The following is a 16,248-nucleotide window of genomic DNA, read 5'->3' on the forward strand; positions in this document are numbered from 1 at the left end:
CTTGATAGCAGCGTCAATAGTATCTCCTTCATTAAAGGGTCTTGAATATTCTTCAGTTGACGTGGCACCAACTAAAGCTACTCCGTCAGCAGAATAGCTGTTATTAAAGCTAGCTGCACTTTCAGCGGTGTAAGTAGAAAAACTGTGATCAATTGCTGCTGCATTTGTTTTAACTGATTTAGTACTAACATCTATTTTATCAGTCTGGAAAAAGCTCTTGATTGAAATTATCTGTTGTCTGTCTTGCAGTCTCGAACGCTTTATGTAGTAATCTTTATTTCGGAGGTTTCCTGATCCAGTCACGAGTCGTCCTCTTTTCATAGTTATTACTCAATTATCAAAAATTTAGTTAAAAACAAGCTCGTATAACTCCAATTCAAAAATGAAATGCACGTGCTCCCTGGAAGGTAAACAATCCAACAATGGACGCTTTGGGCCTCACTTCATTTCAGTTCGTTCGACCTCTTCTTGAGAAATGACTTCACCTTCATTTCAACATTGGCTGCTTTCGCCGACCTCGACTGGCAGCTACAGGTCGCATGCTAAAGCATTCGAGCTGACGTCATTATTTGTCATGTGATCAACTGATTGGTAGCTACTGGTTGATAAACAAACGCAAGCTTCGCTAAAGCAGAAATGCCACTGGCAATGGTGGAAAGAAAAAGCAATCAAAGGGGAAATGCTCGGGAATAAATGAATTTTCGTCAAAATGCTTTTCTTTCCGTAAATTCCCCAGTTTATTTTTTTGAATGTTTTTGAAAGCGGCAATTTTTTTTAGTGCCTGTGAGACACCGATTTTTTTACATTAATTTTGTGAAGGTACCGATATACGGTAGTAAAATTGTCTCCACTTTCCGCTTGGCCATTAGATTTAGGATGACTTGGACTGCTATTGATTATTTCAAAATCCCAATCTAATGCAAATTTTTTAAATTCCGCAGAACCAAAATGCATATTGTCTGCAACAACGAATCTAGGAATGCCATGAGTACTAAATATAACTTTTAAGCTATTAATTACTTCAGTTGCTTGTTTATTAGTAATTGGAACAATTTCTAACCATTTTGTTAGATAATCCATTAGCACTAAGTAATCTTTTTTGCCAAATCCACAAAAGTCACGCCCTACTTTTTCAAAAGGTAATGACAAAATCTCATGAGATATGAGTGTTTCTTTACAATTACTTGACCTATATTTTTCACAAATAGAACATTTAGCAACTAAGTTTTCAATATCATTACTCATTCCTGGCTAATAAAAAATTTGTCTTGCTCTGGACTTACTTTTATTTATACCAAAATGTCCTTTGTGTATTTTCCTAAGCATTCCTTTTCAAAGCTCATTCGGAACAATAATTTTATTATTTAAAAGCACTATCCCGTCCTCCTCAAAAAGATCCTGCCTCAATTTGAAATAAAATCTAACTGCAAATGTCTAGTAGCTTTAACACAATGTACTATCTCTTTTATGAACTCATCATTATCAACAGGGTTAGAAATAAGAAATGTGTAGTCACTGGTCCATGGGACCAGTAACTAAAATATTTGACTGGTCCGAGCAAACTTTCACTGGTCCATTTACACATCCCAATTAAAAATTTGAAATTACAAAAAATTTAATGCCTATAATTTTGCATATTCTAATTGAAAAATATAATTTAAGCATCATTTAATTCAAAAATTTATTCCGAGATGTGTTAAAACATTTTTACATCATCATAAATAGAGAATCACAATAAAAAAAATTATGAAAATCAAATTGAATGAGGTATTAAAGACAAAATTTTAACAAAATGCAAGGAAGCAAGCTATTGGACAGCAGAAGCATACATTTTTCTTCTTTGTCCACTTTCTAGCCATAATGTCACTGCTGGTATTGGATTAAATAACTTAATGTCTACAGTATCCAAATTTATTCTCATTAAATCATTGAGATAGTCTGTAGACAAAGAGCTACGCCAGTCGGTTTTTATTTCCTTCATTACACTAAACCCTCTTTCACATTCTGACGATGTACTTGGAATACTTAGCAGCAGTCTAGCATAATATAGACGAACTTGCGAACGGCGTTCGCAGAAAATTTTTGACTCTGCAGAAATTTTTTTCAAACTGCTAACATTAATTTATAAAAAAAAAGGGAATTTTTTTAAAAAATCCCTTTTATTTCTGTTAAAGCCTTTTAAAGCACATGTGTGAAAAAAATAATTGTTTTTGCAGTTTTCTTCAGTTGCTTAAAAAAAAGCCCAAACTATGTTATTGTAAAATAAAAATTAAATGATTTAAAGCTTTTTTTTTTGGCCTCTTTCATATTTGAATATAAATTTAATTCTTTATTCAAGGGTGAGAAAGCAAAATAATTATTTGCAGGAAATTTTCAGTTAGGATTAGTGTTTGTAGAAAGCTTTCCATTTTATCTAAGTCTGCTTAGCAGTATATCAACTACTGCTAAGACTTGAGTATGCCCAATAATGATGTTGAACGTTAACTTCCTTTCAAGTTAGGGTATTTGGCTCCTCATTTCGAGAGTATAGCGCCTTTTTTAACGTCTTCCATTCCAGTAAGACCTCGGCTATCGGGATATCAAATTTTTTGAGAATTTCCTCAAAATTCCTTAATACAGCTTCAATTTCGGAATCCCCGAAATCTTTGGGGCAAGGCTTCAATGGCCATTCACTTAACGAGAGAAGTTTGCTCATTGAAAGCAAACTATTGTCAATGTCAACAAACCATTCTTTTAGCTGTTGAATGATAACCATTATGAAATGTTGGAAGTTGGAATTTCCTTCGACTTGTAGATTTCTCTTCTTCTTTTCTGAACATACTCATCTTGTGTTAAATTCCCTCAGCTTTGTGTTTAAGATCTTCCAAGGAATCTTCAACTACATCAACACATGCATATGCATGGAATAACGTTGAGTTACGATTTTGGAGTGTTAGTGACACTTTTGGTAACAAAGAAACAACTTCACTAAGTTCCTATGCTGCATAGACTAATGACGATGTAGTCAGCAACTTGAAAAGCCCGAGGGCTACAGCAGCTGTGTCAGTCTTTGATCTTAAAGAGCAATTTTCATTGCAGTTTTAATGTATCATATATTTCCCAAAAATTGTTAAGAGCCGTATTTAGATGGAAGACCCAACGTGTTCCTCCAACTCTGGTGGGAACCAGTTGTTTAACCCCCAGTGATATGCAGGCTTCCTTGAGCTCTATTCTGTTCAATGGACCAGGGGCGTAGCTAAGGGGGGGGTTTTGGGGACAAAACCCCCCCCGAAAAGTTAGTCTCAAAAAAAAAAGAGAAAAAGAAGAGAGAAGAGAAAGAAAAAAAAGGAAGAAGAGGAAAAAATTCCAAGCGATTATACATACATATATATATATATATATATATATATATATATATATATATATATATATATATATATATATATATATATATATATATATATATACACATATATATGTATATATATTTATATTTATATTTATATTATATATATATATATATATATATATATATATATATATATAAGAAGTAACCCCCCCCCCCGAAAGTCGGGTCTAGCTACGCCACTGCAATGGACTATTGTGGTAAACTTTATAGACTTTGAAATGCAAGGTTACCACATTCTGATATATTTTAAAATTCTTGAGAGTAACTATAAAAGCTAGCTCTAATCTATGTGCCATGTAGTGAAGTGTAATTACATCAGGATATTCATTTGTAATTCTGGTACTCACTCCCTTTCTACATCCCTGCATTAGAGCAGCACCATCTGCAACAAAGCGTAACAGCTTGTTAAATGGGTCTTCAGTAGTTGGAAATAATTCTTTGCAGGAATTTTGGAGAGCCAAAAGAATCGATTCAGCATCTGCTTTCTGCAGTGATACTATTTTCAAAAATTTTGTATGGGTTGTCCCCTTTTTGCAAAACACAACATCAATTAGAAGCTGTTCTATGACAGCACTGTCCGTAGACTCGTCACACATTAATGAAAAACATTTCACATCTTGTAGGTCATGAGATAGCTGCTGAAAACTAGCCTTTGATATATACTTCACAAACTCCCTACAAGTTTTATCATTTTGGTAGCTTTCACCAATATCAACATTTTTCATAACATCTAGCTTGCATTGCCACATCAGTAAACAGCCGTGCATGTTTTGCCAAGGCATGAGCAGTATGAAAAAGAAAGATAAGTCTGTCCTTTTGGCCCTTTTGTAAAGCTAGTAAAGCTCTGCTAGCTGGGGATGCACGTGGTGCTTCTTAGGACTTTTCTAACATGTCAGATATTTCGACATGCTGAATGCTAAAGGAATGAGACTTCAATGAATCTATCTTAAAGTTTGAACTCCCTGAAAAAAATGCAGATTCTTTATCAGCATATGTTGAGTTGCTGCAAATTTTGCAGAACATTTCATTTTTTTCACCATCAAACTCCAACGAAGGAAACATTTTCTACCAATGTTCTTGAAACTTTCTTTTTCTTCGGTCTTTGTTGCTTCCATCCTGATCGCTATTGACTGTAGTCTTTTTCTTTTTTGGAGGTGGTTCGTTGCCAATGCCGTAGCGCCACATTTTCAGTCACTATTTCATTTGAAATATGTTTTTTCAAAACTTCATTTGGTGCGGTAAAAAAAATTAAAATATTGGAGATCACAAGCAAAGAATTGATAAAAGTAAAAGATCTCTTGCAAAAAAAATAAATAATCACGAACGCTACTTCGATGAGTGCTACAATCCGGTTTTCTTTTGTTTTCTTTCCCTCCCCAGCTAGTCTGCTCCCACACCACAGAAAGCACACTTGTCAGTGTGGCTCAGTTTGCCTTTCCCATTGTGTGTGTTTGTTTCACCTCCCCTTATCATTCTCCTTTGCTAGATAACTCCTTGCCTGACGCATGCGCAGAAAGGGGAAGAAACAAATTTTCTCCCTCGTGAGGATCGAATCGTCCCGATCGCGATGGCAAGGGCCGGTGGACCAGTGATAATTATTTCTTGTAAATTTTGAGCCCTGATTATCAATCTCATTAATGTAGGATCTGGATAATAAATCGGCTACGTATAGATTTTTGCCTGGTACATATTTTGCATTAAGATGGAACCTAAGCAGTTTCAGTTTCATTCGTTGCAGTCTACATGATAATACATTAACAATATTTTTATTATGAATTGATACAAGAGGTTTATGATCATTATGCACAATTATTTTCCTACCATGTATAAAATTATTCAACTTTTTAGTCGCAAATGCTACTTAAGTACTCTTTTTCAATTTGAGCATAATTTTGTTCAGCGGTAGGCAAAGCCCTAGATGAAAAGCCAACAGGTTGACCATCCTGCATTAAAAAACACCCTAACCCACTTTTTGAACTGTCACACTGCAATACAATTGGTTTGGTAGAATCAAAATTTGGCAAGACAGGTTTCTTTACTAACTTTATTTTTCAGCTCATTAAGAGCTCTAGTGTGTATTGGTAACCAATCAAAATGTACATATGTTTTTAATAATTCTCTTAAAGGGGCAGTAGTTTCAGACATATTAGGAATAAATTTTCTTAAATAATTAATCATACCTAAAATTCACTGTAACTCTTTTATTAGTGGGTATTTGCAAATTCGATACAGCTTTTACCTGGTCGGGATCAGGTTTCATACCAGACTTATTAAACACATGTCCAAGGTATTTAATCTCATTTACTTTAAATTGCAATTTATTTTTATTAAATTTAATATTAAACTTTCTAGCTTTTTCAATAACTTTACTCAAAATCTCATCATGTTCTTTGTCATTTTCTGCATAAATTAACAAATCATCGAAATATATTCATACACCTTGAATGTCACCAAAGTTAATTTCATTTCACTTTTGAAACAGCTCGAGGGCTATGGAAATCCCGAAGGGTAATTGATTATATTTATAAACAACCAAGTGGAGCATTAAACTGACAAAGTTTACTAGATGTGCTTTCAAGTTTTATTTGATAAAACCCATCTTTTAAATCAAGTACACTATAAACAGCTTTGTTACACAACTTAGGTATTAATTCATCAACAGTCGGTATTAAATGATAATCTTTTTATTACTTTATTTAAGTCCTGAGGATTTAAACATACCCTAATAGTACCATCTGGTTTTTTGACAATTACTAAATTATTTACCCAACCATCTGGATTTTTTACTTTACTTATTGTACCATCTTTTTCAAGCATATTTAACTTATCTTTTAGCTTTAACTTAACTGATTCTGGAACTCTTCTTGGTGGTCTAGCTACAGGTTGTGCATTTTCATCTATTTTTATTGCACATGTTAAGTTAAATTTTCCTAAACCTTCAAAAACATCTTTATTTTTTTCAATAAAGGAATTTTTCCCCCCTTAATTCAATGGTACTAATATTATGTCTTTTAACAAAACCAAATTCCTCACAGCTGGACAACCCAAGTATTGTTCCAGAACTTCTTTCACAATTCACAATAGCAAACTCTAAACATTTAACAATATTTCCTACTTTACATTCTAAATTATTAATGCCTATTGGCGTAATTTGACTTCCACCAAATGCCTCAAACATTAAATTAGTAGGTCTAACATAATTAGTACAATTCAAGGAGTTAAAAACATTATTGTGGATGACGTTTACACTAGAACCTGTATCTAACTTACATATCAAAATTTTATTTCCTACCTCTATTTTATACATCCATCATGAATTACGAGCACCAACATTAAAATCAGCATCAACAATGAAATTCTCTTGAGTCAAATTCATAGCTTTTGACTTATATTTACAGCATATCGCAAAATGATTTAGTCCTTTACATAAATTGCACTGCTTCCCGTACGCAAAGCACTGTTCTTTTGAATGTTGCTTGCCACATTTCTTGCACAAATAACTAGAGTCACTCTTTTTACACAACAAGTGAGATTTTGCCGATTCGTTTATTTCGCAAGGCACTGAGGATTGAAATTTCGTATTTCTTCCTTTTTTTTCTGTACAGTCTTTTCTCATTAGGAGATTAATTTCTTCTTTCCGTTGTATAATATCAGACTGCTACTTGCTCAGTTCTGCATATCTCTATGGCTTTTTGCAGGGATAAATCAGTTTCTCGCAGCAATCTTTCCTGAATACTTCTATCAGCTATTCCCAAAACAATACGGTCGCGTAATGTACTGTCTGCTAAAGTTCGATATTTACAATGCTTGATTAATTTTCAGAAATCTGTTATAAATTCATCATATTACTCATCACGTTCTTGTTTATAACAATTGAAAATGTATCTTTCCACTGCAATGTTCTGTCTGGGGTTTGCATAATTCTCGAAGGCAGCTTAAAACATATTCATATTGTTACAAATCCTGTAAATAGTAATTATTGTAGTAACGTAACCTGTAAATAGTTTCCCGTAATGAATATACAACCCCTTTTCATATGGCTAAAGTATACGATCCCCCTATTTTCTTTTTGTTCATTGATAAAATTTGATAACGGTCTACTATTTTCCAGAAGCGTGTGGAATATTTGAGAGATTTCTTTTCGGTATGTATGTAAACCGTTACGCTGGATAAAGAGGGGAGTTTCAATTGAGATTTCGAACTGAGAGCGTATTTGCTCTGTTTATTGCGAGGCATTTCGCTGTGTTGTTTTCGTATTTGGAAGTAAATACGTGTGTAAACGTTGAGTTTACGGTGTTGTGTGATAATTGCTTAATTGCTGATAAATAATTCAGCAGTTGTTGACGATCTCTCTTGTACATAGTGTCAATAAAGCTCCTGTGTTTTTATCAAGAACTGTGTCTTCATTTCAAGAAAGTGGAAGTCACACCGAATCCGTTACAATATTTACTTTGTTGGGCGTCAGTAAGCTGAAATGTATTGAACAAGTCCACTGCTTCCTCACCAACGCAATTCATTAATATTGTGACTTTAACATCGTCACTTTTTTTCTCAGTATAGCCTGCGGCTTTCAGAAAAAATTCTAAGTTCTGACGAAACCTGTTCCATTCTTCGGCCAAGTTTCCAGTTAAGTATAAGCTTGGTGGTTTTATGGAAGACTCCATTGCTTCAATTTAAACAAATTAATTTGTTCTATGCTCGTAAGTTCAAATACAACTGCCCCATGTTGTGTTTCATGAACGTTTATTAAAAGCACAACATAAACAGTTACAAGCCTAAGCAAGAGTCTGCAGCATGGTTGCCACACTTCCGTCCAATGGACGGAATTCCGTCTTTTCAAAAATTTCGGCCATTGGATTTTTTTCTTTTTTTTCCATGTTCAAAATGATTTTTATAGATGAAAGAAATCTTTACTTTTGAATTTCTCACTCTCAAAAAAGGTCTTATTCTGAGGATAAAAAACTGGCCCATCTGCTAAAGTTAAAAAGATAAGCTGTTTTTTCTTCCCCCAAAAAATAATTAAATAAGTCACTCAATCTGTTGATTTCAACCATTCTTATCTTAATCTGGAATAATTTTATTAAAGTTTTTATCACAATGCATCTTATAGCCAAGAATCTCATACCTGATTTTTTTTTTTTTTTAATTACTATTTTTTTGTATGAAATGTGAACTATTTATGTAACATGAACTATAAAATCTGAAGCTTTTTTTCTGCAGTAGCAAATAGTAAGTTTTTTTTATTGTATTTTATTATTATTTTCTTTTTCTACTTTTACCTCCTAAAACTCTTAGACAATGATATGTTATTTTTTATTTAGGTTTTAATTTTTAATTTATTTTACACAATTTGGTTTAACTGTATAGTTACAGCATCAAAAATTAGCATTATATATATATATATGTCTAACATCAAACAAACTAAGCGCTAACATTTTGGTGCCGCGAAATGGAGCCACGCGCTTTTCAGTCCTGGCAAATTTTTAGAGTGGCACCCATGGTCTGCAGTTAAACCATAGGAGACACTATTTATAGATTATACACAAGCATCAAGTTGCAATTTCCTGATATGCAAATCACATAGAACAGCTCACCTGTGTATTTGATATAAAGATTTTTCATTTGATGTGTTTATGAATATCAAATGAAATGATGAATTAAATGGAAACTTTCATCTAGTTCTAGTGTCTGCTTTTACTTCAACTTGCAAAAAAAGGAATAAATTACAATTTTCGTTCCATTGTGCAATCAATATATCTGCCTTAATTTGTCTTTTTTTTAAAAAAAATATTTGTTAGTTAAAATCTGTTACTTTTTTTTGGATTGAAGTTTATTTGAAGATAATTTTTAAACGTTCAATCTATTATCTATTTTCAGGAATGGCACAAGCACTAGGTACTGATACGCCTTTTACTGTGATATCCGGAAGTGAAATATTTTCTTTAGAAATGTCCAAAACGGAAGCTCTAACACAAGCTTTCAGAAAATCAATTGGAGTTAGAATTCAGTATGTATGAAAAATTTACTTTTAGTTGTGTCAGTGTTCACCGATATATATCCGTTGATTTTCTTCCAATATTTATTTTGATAGTTTCATGATGTTTTCGATATTTATTTTTTGAAGTTCAACATTTGCAATATATATGTATTGATCCTATACATATTATTTAATTATTATTAAAGATAATCAAAAGTGATATGAGTCATTCTGAGAACTCTCAGATTTCCATTTTTTTTGTTATTTTTTTTTTTTAAAATCTTAAATATTGCTTTATATTAATTTATAAGGTTTCAACTTTAGGAAATAGATACTAGCTGAGCTTAATGTTTTGTAGTTAAAACAGAAAATATGTTTAAAATAACATAAGTGCGAGAATTTGTCTCTCTGGCACTGGACAAAATGTTGAATTTTATTATTTATAAAAGCAAGTGACAAGCGAAACCTTTTAATTTCTGAGTTAAAGTGATGTCCTAAACTAAATTAAAACTAAAAATTTATTTAAATATATTAAAGGAGGAGAGAAAAAAATAGAACTAAATAGTTCAAATTGCTAAGATGCTGTTTTAGACAGTAACTTTTCCACTAAATTAAAAATAGGAATAATATTCTAAAAATAATATTTACTCCTTGTCAAGACATTGATTAGGAATATAAATAATTTTATAGAATGCATAATAATCAATATGTTAATTTTTTAGAATTTTTTTTCTTCATGGTAACAGAGGTTACATGAGGTTACAAGAAGTAACAAATTACACTAGAACTGAATCTATTTTTTTTTCTTATTTTTTAAAAAGATTATCTAAGCACTATAGGGGGAAAAAACCCTTTTATTTCAAACTTAAACATATCTTTATCAAATTATTTTTCAAAAACATCAATTGCTTGAGGAAACTAGTGCATTATCTGATCACCTTTTTGCAAAAGAAAAGGTGTATGCAAATTTTTTTTTTTTTAATTTGGCTTAAACGATAATGTCTGAAACGTCATTTTCATCCAATTTGTACTAAGTTCCAGAATTGTCATTCACTTTTAAATACATGACCTGAACAAAGCCATCATCTAAATCTTCTTGTGCTATACCCACATATCTATGACAGTACGTTTTACAAGCTCCTCCCAAGAACTCCACTAATAAAAATTTTCGTTTTTAATTTCTAATGCTGTCACTTCAACGCGTATTGGCACATCTTCATACAAGGAATTTTTGGCCCTTGTCATTTCACCTTCCAATTCATCTTGCAAATCTCTTCAGTATCCACATCATCAATTTTAGAAACTGAGATGAATGCTTGTTTTCTTTTGTTGCTTTTACCTTTGAGAAATATATTCTCGTGCTTTAGGAAAAAGTCAGAATATAGAAAACAGTTGCAGAGTCCTCTTTTTGGAGGGCAAAAGCAACTTACATCACGGTATTTCAGTTGCCCTGAAAATTCAGTAAATAGCGGATGGACTTGCAGAGTTCCTTTTAAATCAGGTATTTTTTGAGCCAAGTGCAGACTCATCTTGTCGATTTCTTCTGTCGTAATGTAGAACATCTTTACTTTTGAACCGTCGGTCTTTAATGACTTGTATAACTGTTTTGCATTCATCAAGTCATTGTCACGAGTAATTAGCTTATCTGCTTTCCTTTACATTGCTGCCCCCATTGCATCTGCTGTTCCCTTTCCATGGCCAGCCTCAAAAAAGGACAGGTTCCTTGTTTATTTTCATAATCAAGCAAGCACTTGTTATGGGTTACAGGTTCATCTGAGAAAAAAATGTTGAGTATTAATTGCTCGCATTTTCTCTTTTATTAATCTTAACATAGGATCCAAATGTGCCCATATGGCTGCTGGGTTATGTCACTTGTTGGAAGAAACCAAGCAGAAGGAAATAGGTACTTTATTGTAAGCACTATAAGCTACACCTGTGTGAAGTGTCACTTGGTTCTGGAGCCGCCGAAGTGAAAACTTTGAATTTCGGCACTCATCTTCCACAAGTAGTTTTCCGAAAAATCTACCTGGAGTAACACTTTATTTTTCTTTAGATTATCACAACAATCTTTATAAGCATGATACTGTTGATGTATATTAAAAATGTGCTTGAACAGCATCTTCATTTCTTTCTGAAAGCTATTTACGAGTTCTTCTCTTGTACTTTCTTTTTGTACCTTCACAGTTTTCTTGCAGTTCCTGGTCTCTTGCTTTTCATTAACAATGATAATTTTCGTCGTCGAAGTTGTTGTCCACTCCCACCAAGTTGTTTGGGTGTCAGTGCTCTGTAGTAGTACACTGCAAGAGCTTACTGGGACTGCCATGTTCTTGCATTGCATGCATTTTCCATACATGCAATTTATGTTCTTTGCATCACAAACACAGGAATTTGCTAAATCAGTCAGGTTGCTGGAACCAGTTAATTTTATACTGTTTCAATTTATCAGCTTTAAATTGGACATTGGAATAAAGTTCACACATGCAGGTTTGTCTGTCCTTAACAGTAGGAATTACAACATGGATTGGTCAGCAAGGTACAAATGAAGAGTACAATATAGTGTTACCTTCATTTACATATTTTTTGTACAAGTTTTTCATGGAATTGCAAAGAAATAGTTTCTGTTACTTGATTTTACTTTTCGTGATAGTCTCTTTCTTTCCTGCTGTTAAGCGGCTATTATCATCCTTAAGATAAAATGGTTTCACTGAATTTTTTTTATTAATCTCGCTTAAATTTTTCACAAGCGGAACATATTTTCTTACTCCAGTTTCAATACCTAAAAATGATGCTAATGCAGAATGACCAATTCGATACTTTTTTCAACAAAGGGACAAGTGCTTTTTTGAGGGACTGTCAATGAATCTTAGATGCACAATGTTTCTTCATATTTGCTGCAGTAGTATTGTGTAAGAAAAAGCTACCTTGCAATTTTCTTTCTCATTGGCGTAAGTTTTCCAGGAAGGCATTCTTGAAATGCTTGGTTAACGATTTAGGAGGCATTTCTCTTTTAGGAACATTATTGAAAGATTCAGATCTTTTTTTTCATTAAACGCTCAGTGTTTCCTATACTTGCTTGCAGCTTTTAAAGCATCATCACGCTGTTTGCTTAGCCTAAGATTATCTTGATATAATTTTGACCTATCCCTTCTCACTTTGTCTTGAAACAGGTGCGATTGTTGAATAATTCGAGTTCGTTGTAGAAGGTGTTGATGGACTGTCTTCTGACTTTAACATATGCTGTTGCTATACTGCCTCCAGCTAATCAAGATATAAATATAACTTCTGTTGCCATTCTGTAACTTCCGTTACTATTCTATAACCCCTGTTACCATTGCATGGTAACAGAGGTTACATTTTTTCTCAAAATTTAAAATTTTGAGAAAAAATTTATTTTATTCATTTAACACCATATTTATCAGATAGTAGTACAAAATATATCTCATTTCAATCAGTCTTATTTATAAAAACTGTTTTAATGGTGTTTTAAAGTGGAAACATGTTAGAGAAAAAAATCTCGCCTCCAAAAAATGTAAGAAAGTTCACTACTGCTGATGTTTCTCTCTAACTTTCCAAAATGGCTTTTGAGACTTCTTCACTTACTAACTATGCTTTAATGAGGTGTTTCCATCTTTTGACAAGTAAAAAAAAAATGTTATACTTAGGAACAGAGGTTACAAAAACCCCGGACAACCTTTTTTTTTGCATATAATAACAGGGTTCTTATGGGTCATGGAAAATTGAAATTTTCGTTCGAAGTCATGGAAAATTATTTAAAGTCATGAAAAATTGTCCTGGGCACAGAGAAAGTAACAGTTGCTAAAAGAGCATCAGAAATATTGAATGATTTAACAGTCTTACATATTAAAACTGAAAAATTGAATGATTGCAAAAACAATTCTGAATTTTGAAATCTCATTACATCCACTTCTGTAGCAGCCGCTCATCTTTTTTTGGAATGTGATTTTACTGCTTGGACATCACTCGTTTTGCATTTACCATTATTTCCAAGACTTTTTATATTCTGTAGTAGCGAACTTGCACATTCTTGATTTTTGCCACGCCCACTTAAAAAATGCAATTCAATTGCATCCGAGTTTGTTTCCATCACTCGTAAAAACTTTATTACTAAATTTATCAGAGTTTATTTCAATTTGTTGAAAGTTTTAGAAAATGTAGATCTTTAGTTAGGTGATAAAACACAGAAATAGGAGAATTCTAATACTCTAAAACAGTACTGCCCAACATACGGCCCGCAGAACTAATCCATGCGAACCACTGCTACGTTCAATGTCGGGAATCAAACCCTATGTTCAGGAATTTCTGAACCTATTAATTTATATGCATTTGAAAATGTGCAAATAAGTAAACAAGTACATTTGAATAAGAAGATTTATTCGCTACTGAATGTTTTTCTTTCTTTTTTTAAATATAAATATTTGGTTTAGAAACGTGAATTAACTGAAGAATGGCTTTTCTTTAAGGAACCAAAGTACTGTCAAGCTATGTGAATGCTTAAATGCACTGCTGATGCTAAAAGGCAACCTTTGAAGCAAATTTATTAAAACTTAGTTTTAATGACTCATTCAACCTTTGTCCCATTCATTATCATTTTACCTGTTTATGAAGATTATTAGACATTTAAGCACCATTATATTCATTCACTGTAGTTTTACTTACTTTACTAAAAGTTATATGATGAAGACAAATAAGAATAGAGTTTAGTTTTTAGGTGTACACTGATATTTTTTCAATCTCAAGTAAGTTTTGATGAGGTAGAAGCATTCATGTAGAAGTTTCGCTAATGCTCATTTCCAAAAAATTTCCAGTTTGAAATTAAAGAGTACTATTCAGGGGTGATTGTGTTCCGGTATTTTACCGAATTTCCGGTATTTTCGGACGTATTTCCGGTATTTTTATGTCCGAAAATACCGGAATTATGTTTTTTTTTGTTATGCTTTTATCTTCCTACTTCCGCATTTTTTTTTTAAACTATATAATACTCATCAAATATACCTGCAAGAGCCTTAAGATGGACAAATGTCAGGATAATTTGTATAACACCACTCAAAAGTAACTTTGTAACTCATTAAAAATTTAATTAAATGTCCACACAATATTTTGACTCAGAACTATTTAATACTATAGCAAAGGTGCACTTAAGTAATAAGGGCCAAAGATTACACCCCCCCCCCTGTTCTAGCTTTGAAACTTTCAGGTATTTTTTGATGAACTCACAATCACCCCTGGTACTATTCTCATCATGTAACAAGGTCATGAAATTTTTTTATGAAGTCATGAAAAAGTCTTGGAAAAGTCATGGAATTTTTTAATCCGAATAGGGTATGAACCCTGTAATAATTAAAAACATTTTTTAAAAATATAAATTCAAGCTGTATTGTACAAAAAACTGATTTACTATCCCAAAGCAATTTTATGTGGTAGTAAAATTATTAGATAGCTACAAGAAAAGCAACTATTAAAGAAACTTCATTCCGGACAGCCAATAAATGCAGTTTTAACTTGTATAATAATTTCTTCTACCATTAGTTTTTTTGAAACTAAGGTTAAATATAGTTTCTTTATGAGCAAATAAGTCATATTAAAGCTCAGTAAAGTCACCAAGTCCAAACACTAATTACTTTTTCATCACTTTCCGGCTGCAAATCTGCGAGTAAATTTTGAAGACCCATATGCTACATTAAAATAGCATATTAATGTATCATTAATGTAACGTAAATAATATAATATTCCTTCTTTATTTCATATTCATAAAATTGTTTGTAACGTTTTATTATACAGTGGGTGTAATGTATATTTTAATATATTGGATTCGAAAGAAAAAATATATTTATAACATGTGCTAAACTAAGCCTAAAATAGTACTAATCAAAATATAAATATAATAAATAATGCAAATTTTAATATACAGTGGTAGTTAGCCCCTCAGTTTCGTTTAACACGAAACTGAGGGGACCAAAATATTTTTTCGTGCTAAAAGAATTTCGTGTTAAAAGATTTCTTATAAAAAAAAAATACTTACAAATAGTTTCAATGCCATTAAATTTTATTTGGAATTCCATTCAAACAACTAGTAGGTGACCTGCATTGGAACAAAATGCAAGTAAAAAATTATTGTGTTTTGGGGAACATGTTGGTTATCTTTTTTTGAATTGTCTTTTTCAGCGCCATATTCTCCACAAACTGCTCGATATCATCCATTGCCTTAGCCATCTCTCCATTTGAGTGCACATCTAAAAAACTGTGCACTTTTTATCATTTTTTGCTTTCTGAAGAAGAAGGAACAGGAACTGGATCGTTGGTTCTGTCAGATTTGTCGTCGGAATCTAGATTAGATCCAATACATTAATGGAAAAATCTTCCTTTGCTTCGATTGCGACTAAATATTTTAGAAGCAGTTGCTTTTGATAATTGAATTTCTGGTTCTGTATGATACCTTGATTACATGGTTGTAAAACACTTGTGGTGTTAGGTGGCAAAAATATAAGCTTCATAGCTTTAAATTCGGTATTATCAGAGTGCTGGACAGTTATCGATGATAAGTGCGATTATTCGCTTTTCTTGTAAAAATCGTGTTAGCTTTAAAAGCTATGCGCAGTATTTTTCCGTGGATCTTACGTCTAATAAGTAATAGACATGAACCAATTTTTTGAGTCAAGAGACGACCTCTATTTTATTTCAACATATATATAAAAAGGTAATTTACATAAAATTTAAATTAAGAGTAAAATAGTGTTGCCACTCTTTGGCTATATAACAAATGTAAATTAAATTAGGATGGAGCTGTGAAAATAGTTAGTGGTCTAACATATCCCCCTCATTTTCACAGATCCATACAAGAAAATGATAATTTTTAAACACCAAA

General features: G+C 32.4%; 1 protein-coding gene across 1 annotated transcript in view; it reads left to right on the plus strand.

Moving 5' to 3' along the window:
* The window catches only part of LOC129229385 (ruvB-like 2), a 75,160-nt gene that overhangs the window by 18,999 nt on the left and 39,913 nt on the right, over positions 1 to 16,248 (plus strand). Inside the window, exon 4 of the mRNA XM_054863681.1 lies at positions 9,266 to 9,395. Coding sequence (XP_054719656.1) covers positions 9,266 to 9,395 — 130 coding nt within the window. The remainder of the gene's footprint in view (positions 1 to 9,265; positions 9,396 to 16,248) is intronic.

Source organism: Uloborus diversus, chromosome 9 (genome assembly GCF_026930045.1).
Source record: "Uloborus diversus isolate 005 chromosome 9, Udiv.v.3.1, whole genome shotgun sequence".
In the NCBI taxonomy this organism is placed as follows: Eukaryota; Metazoa; Arthropoda; class Arachnida; order Araneae; family Uloboridae; genus Uloborus; species Uloborus diversus.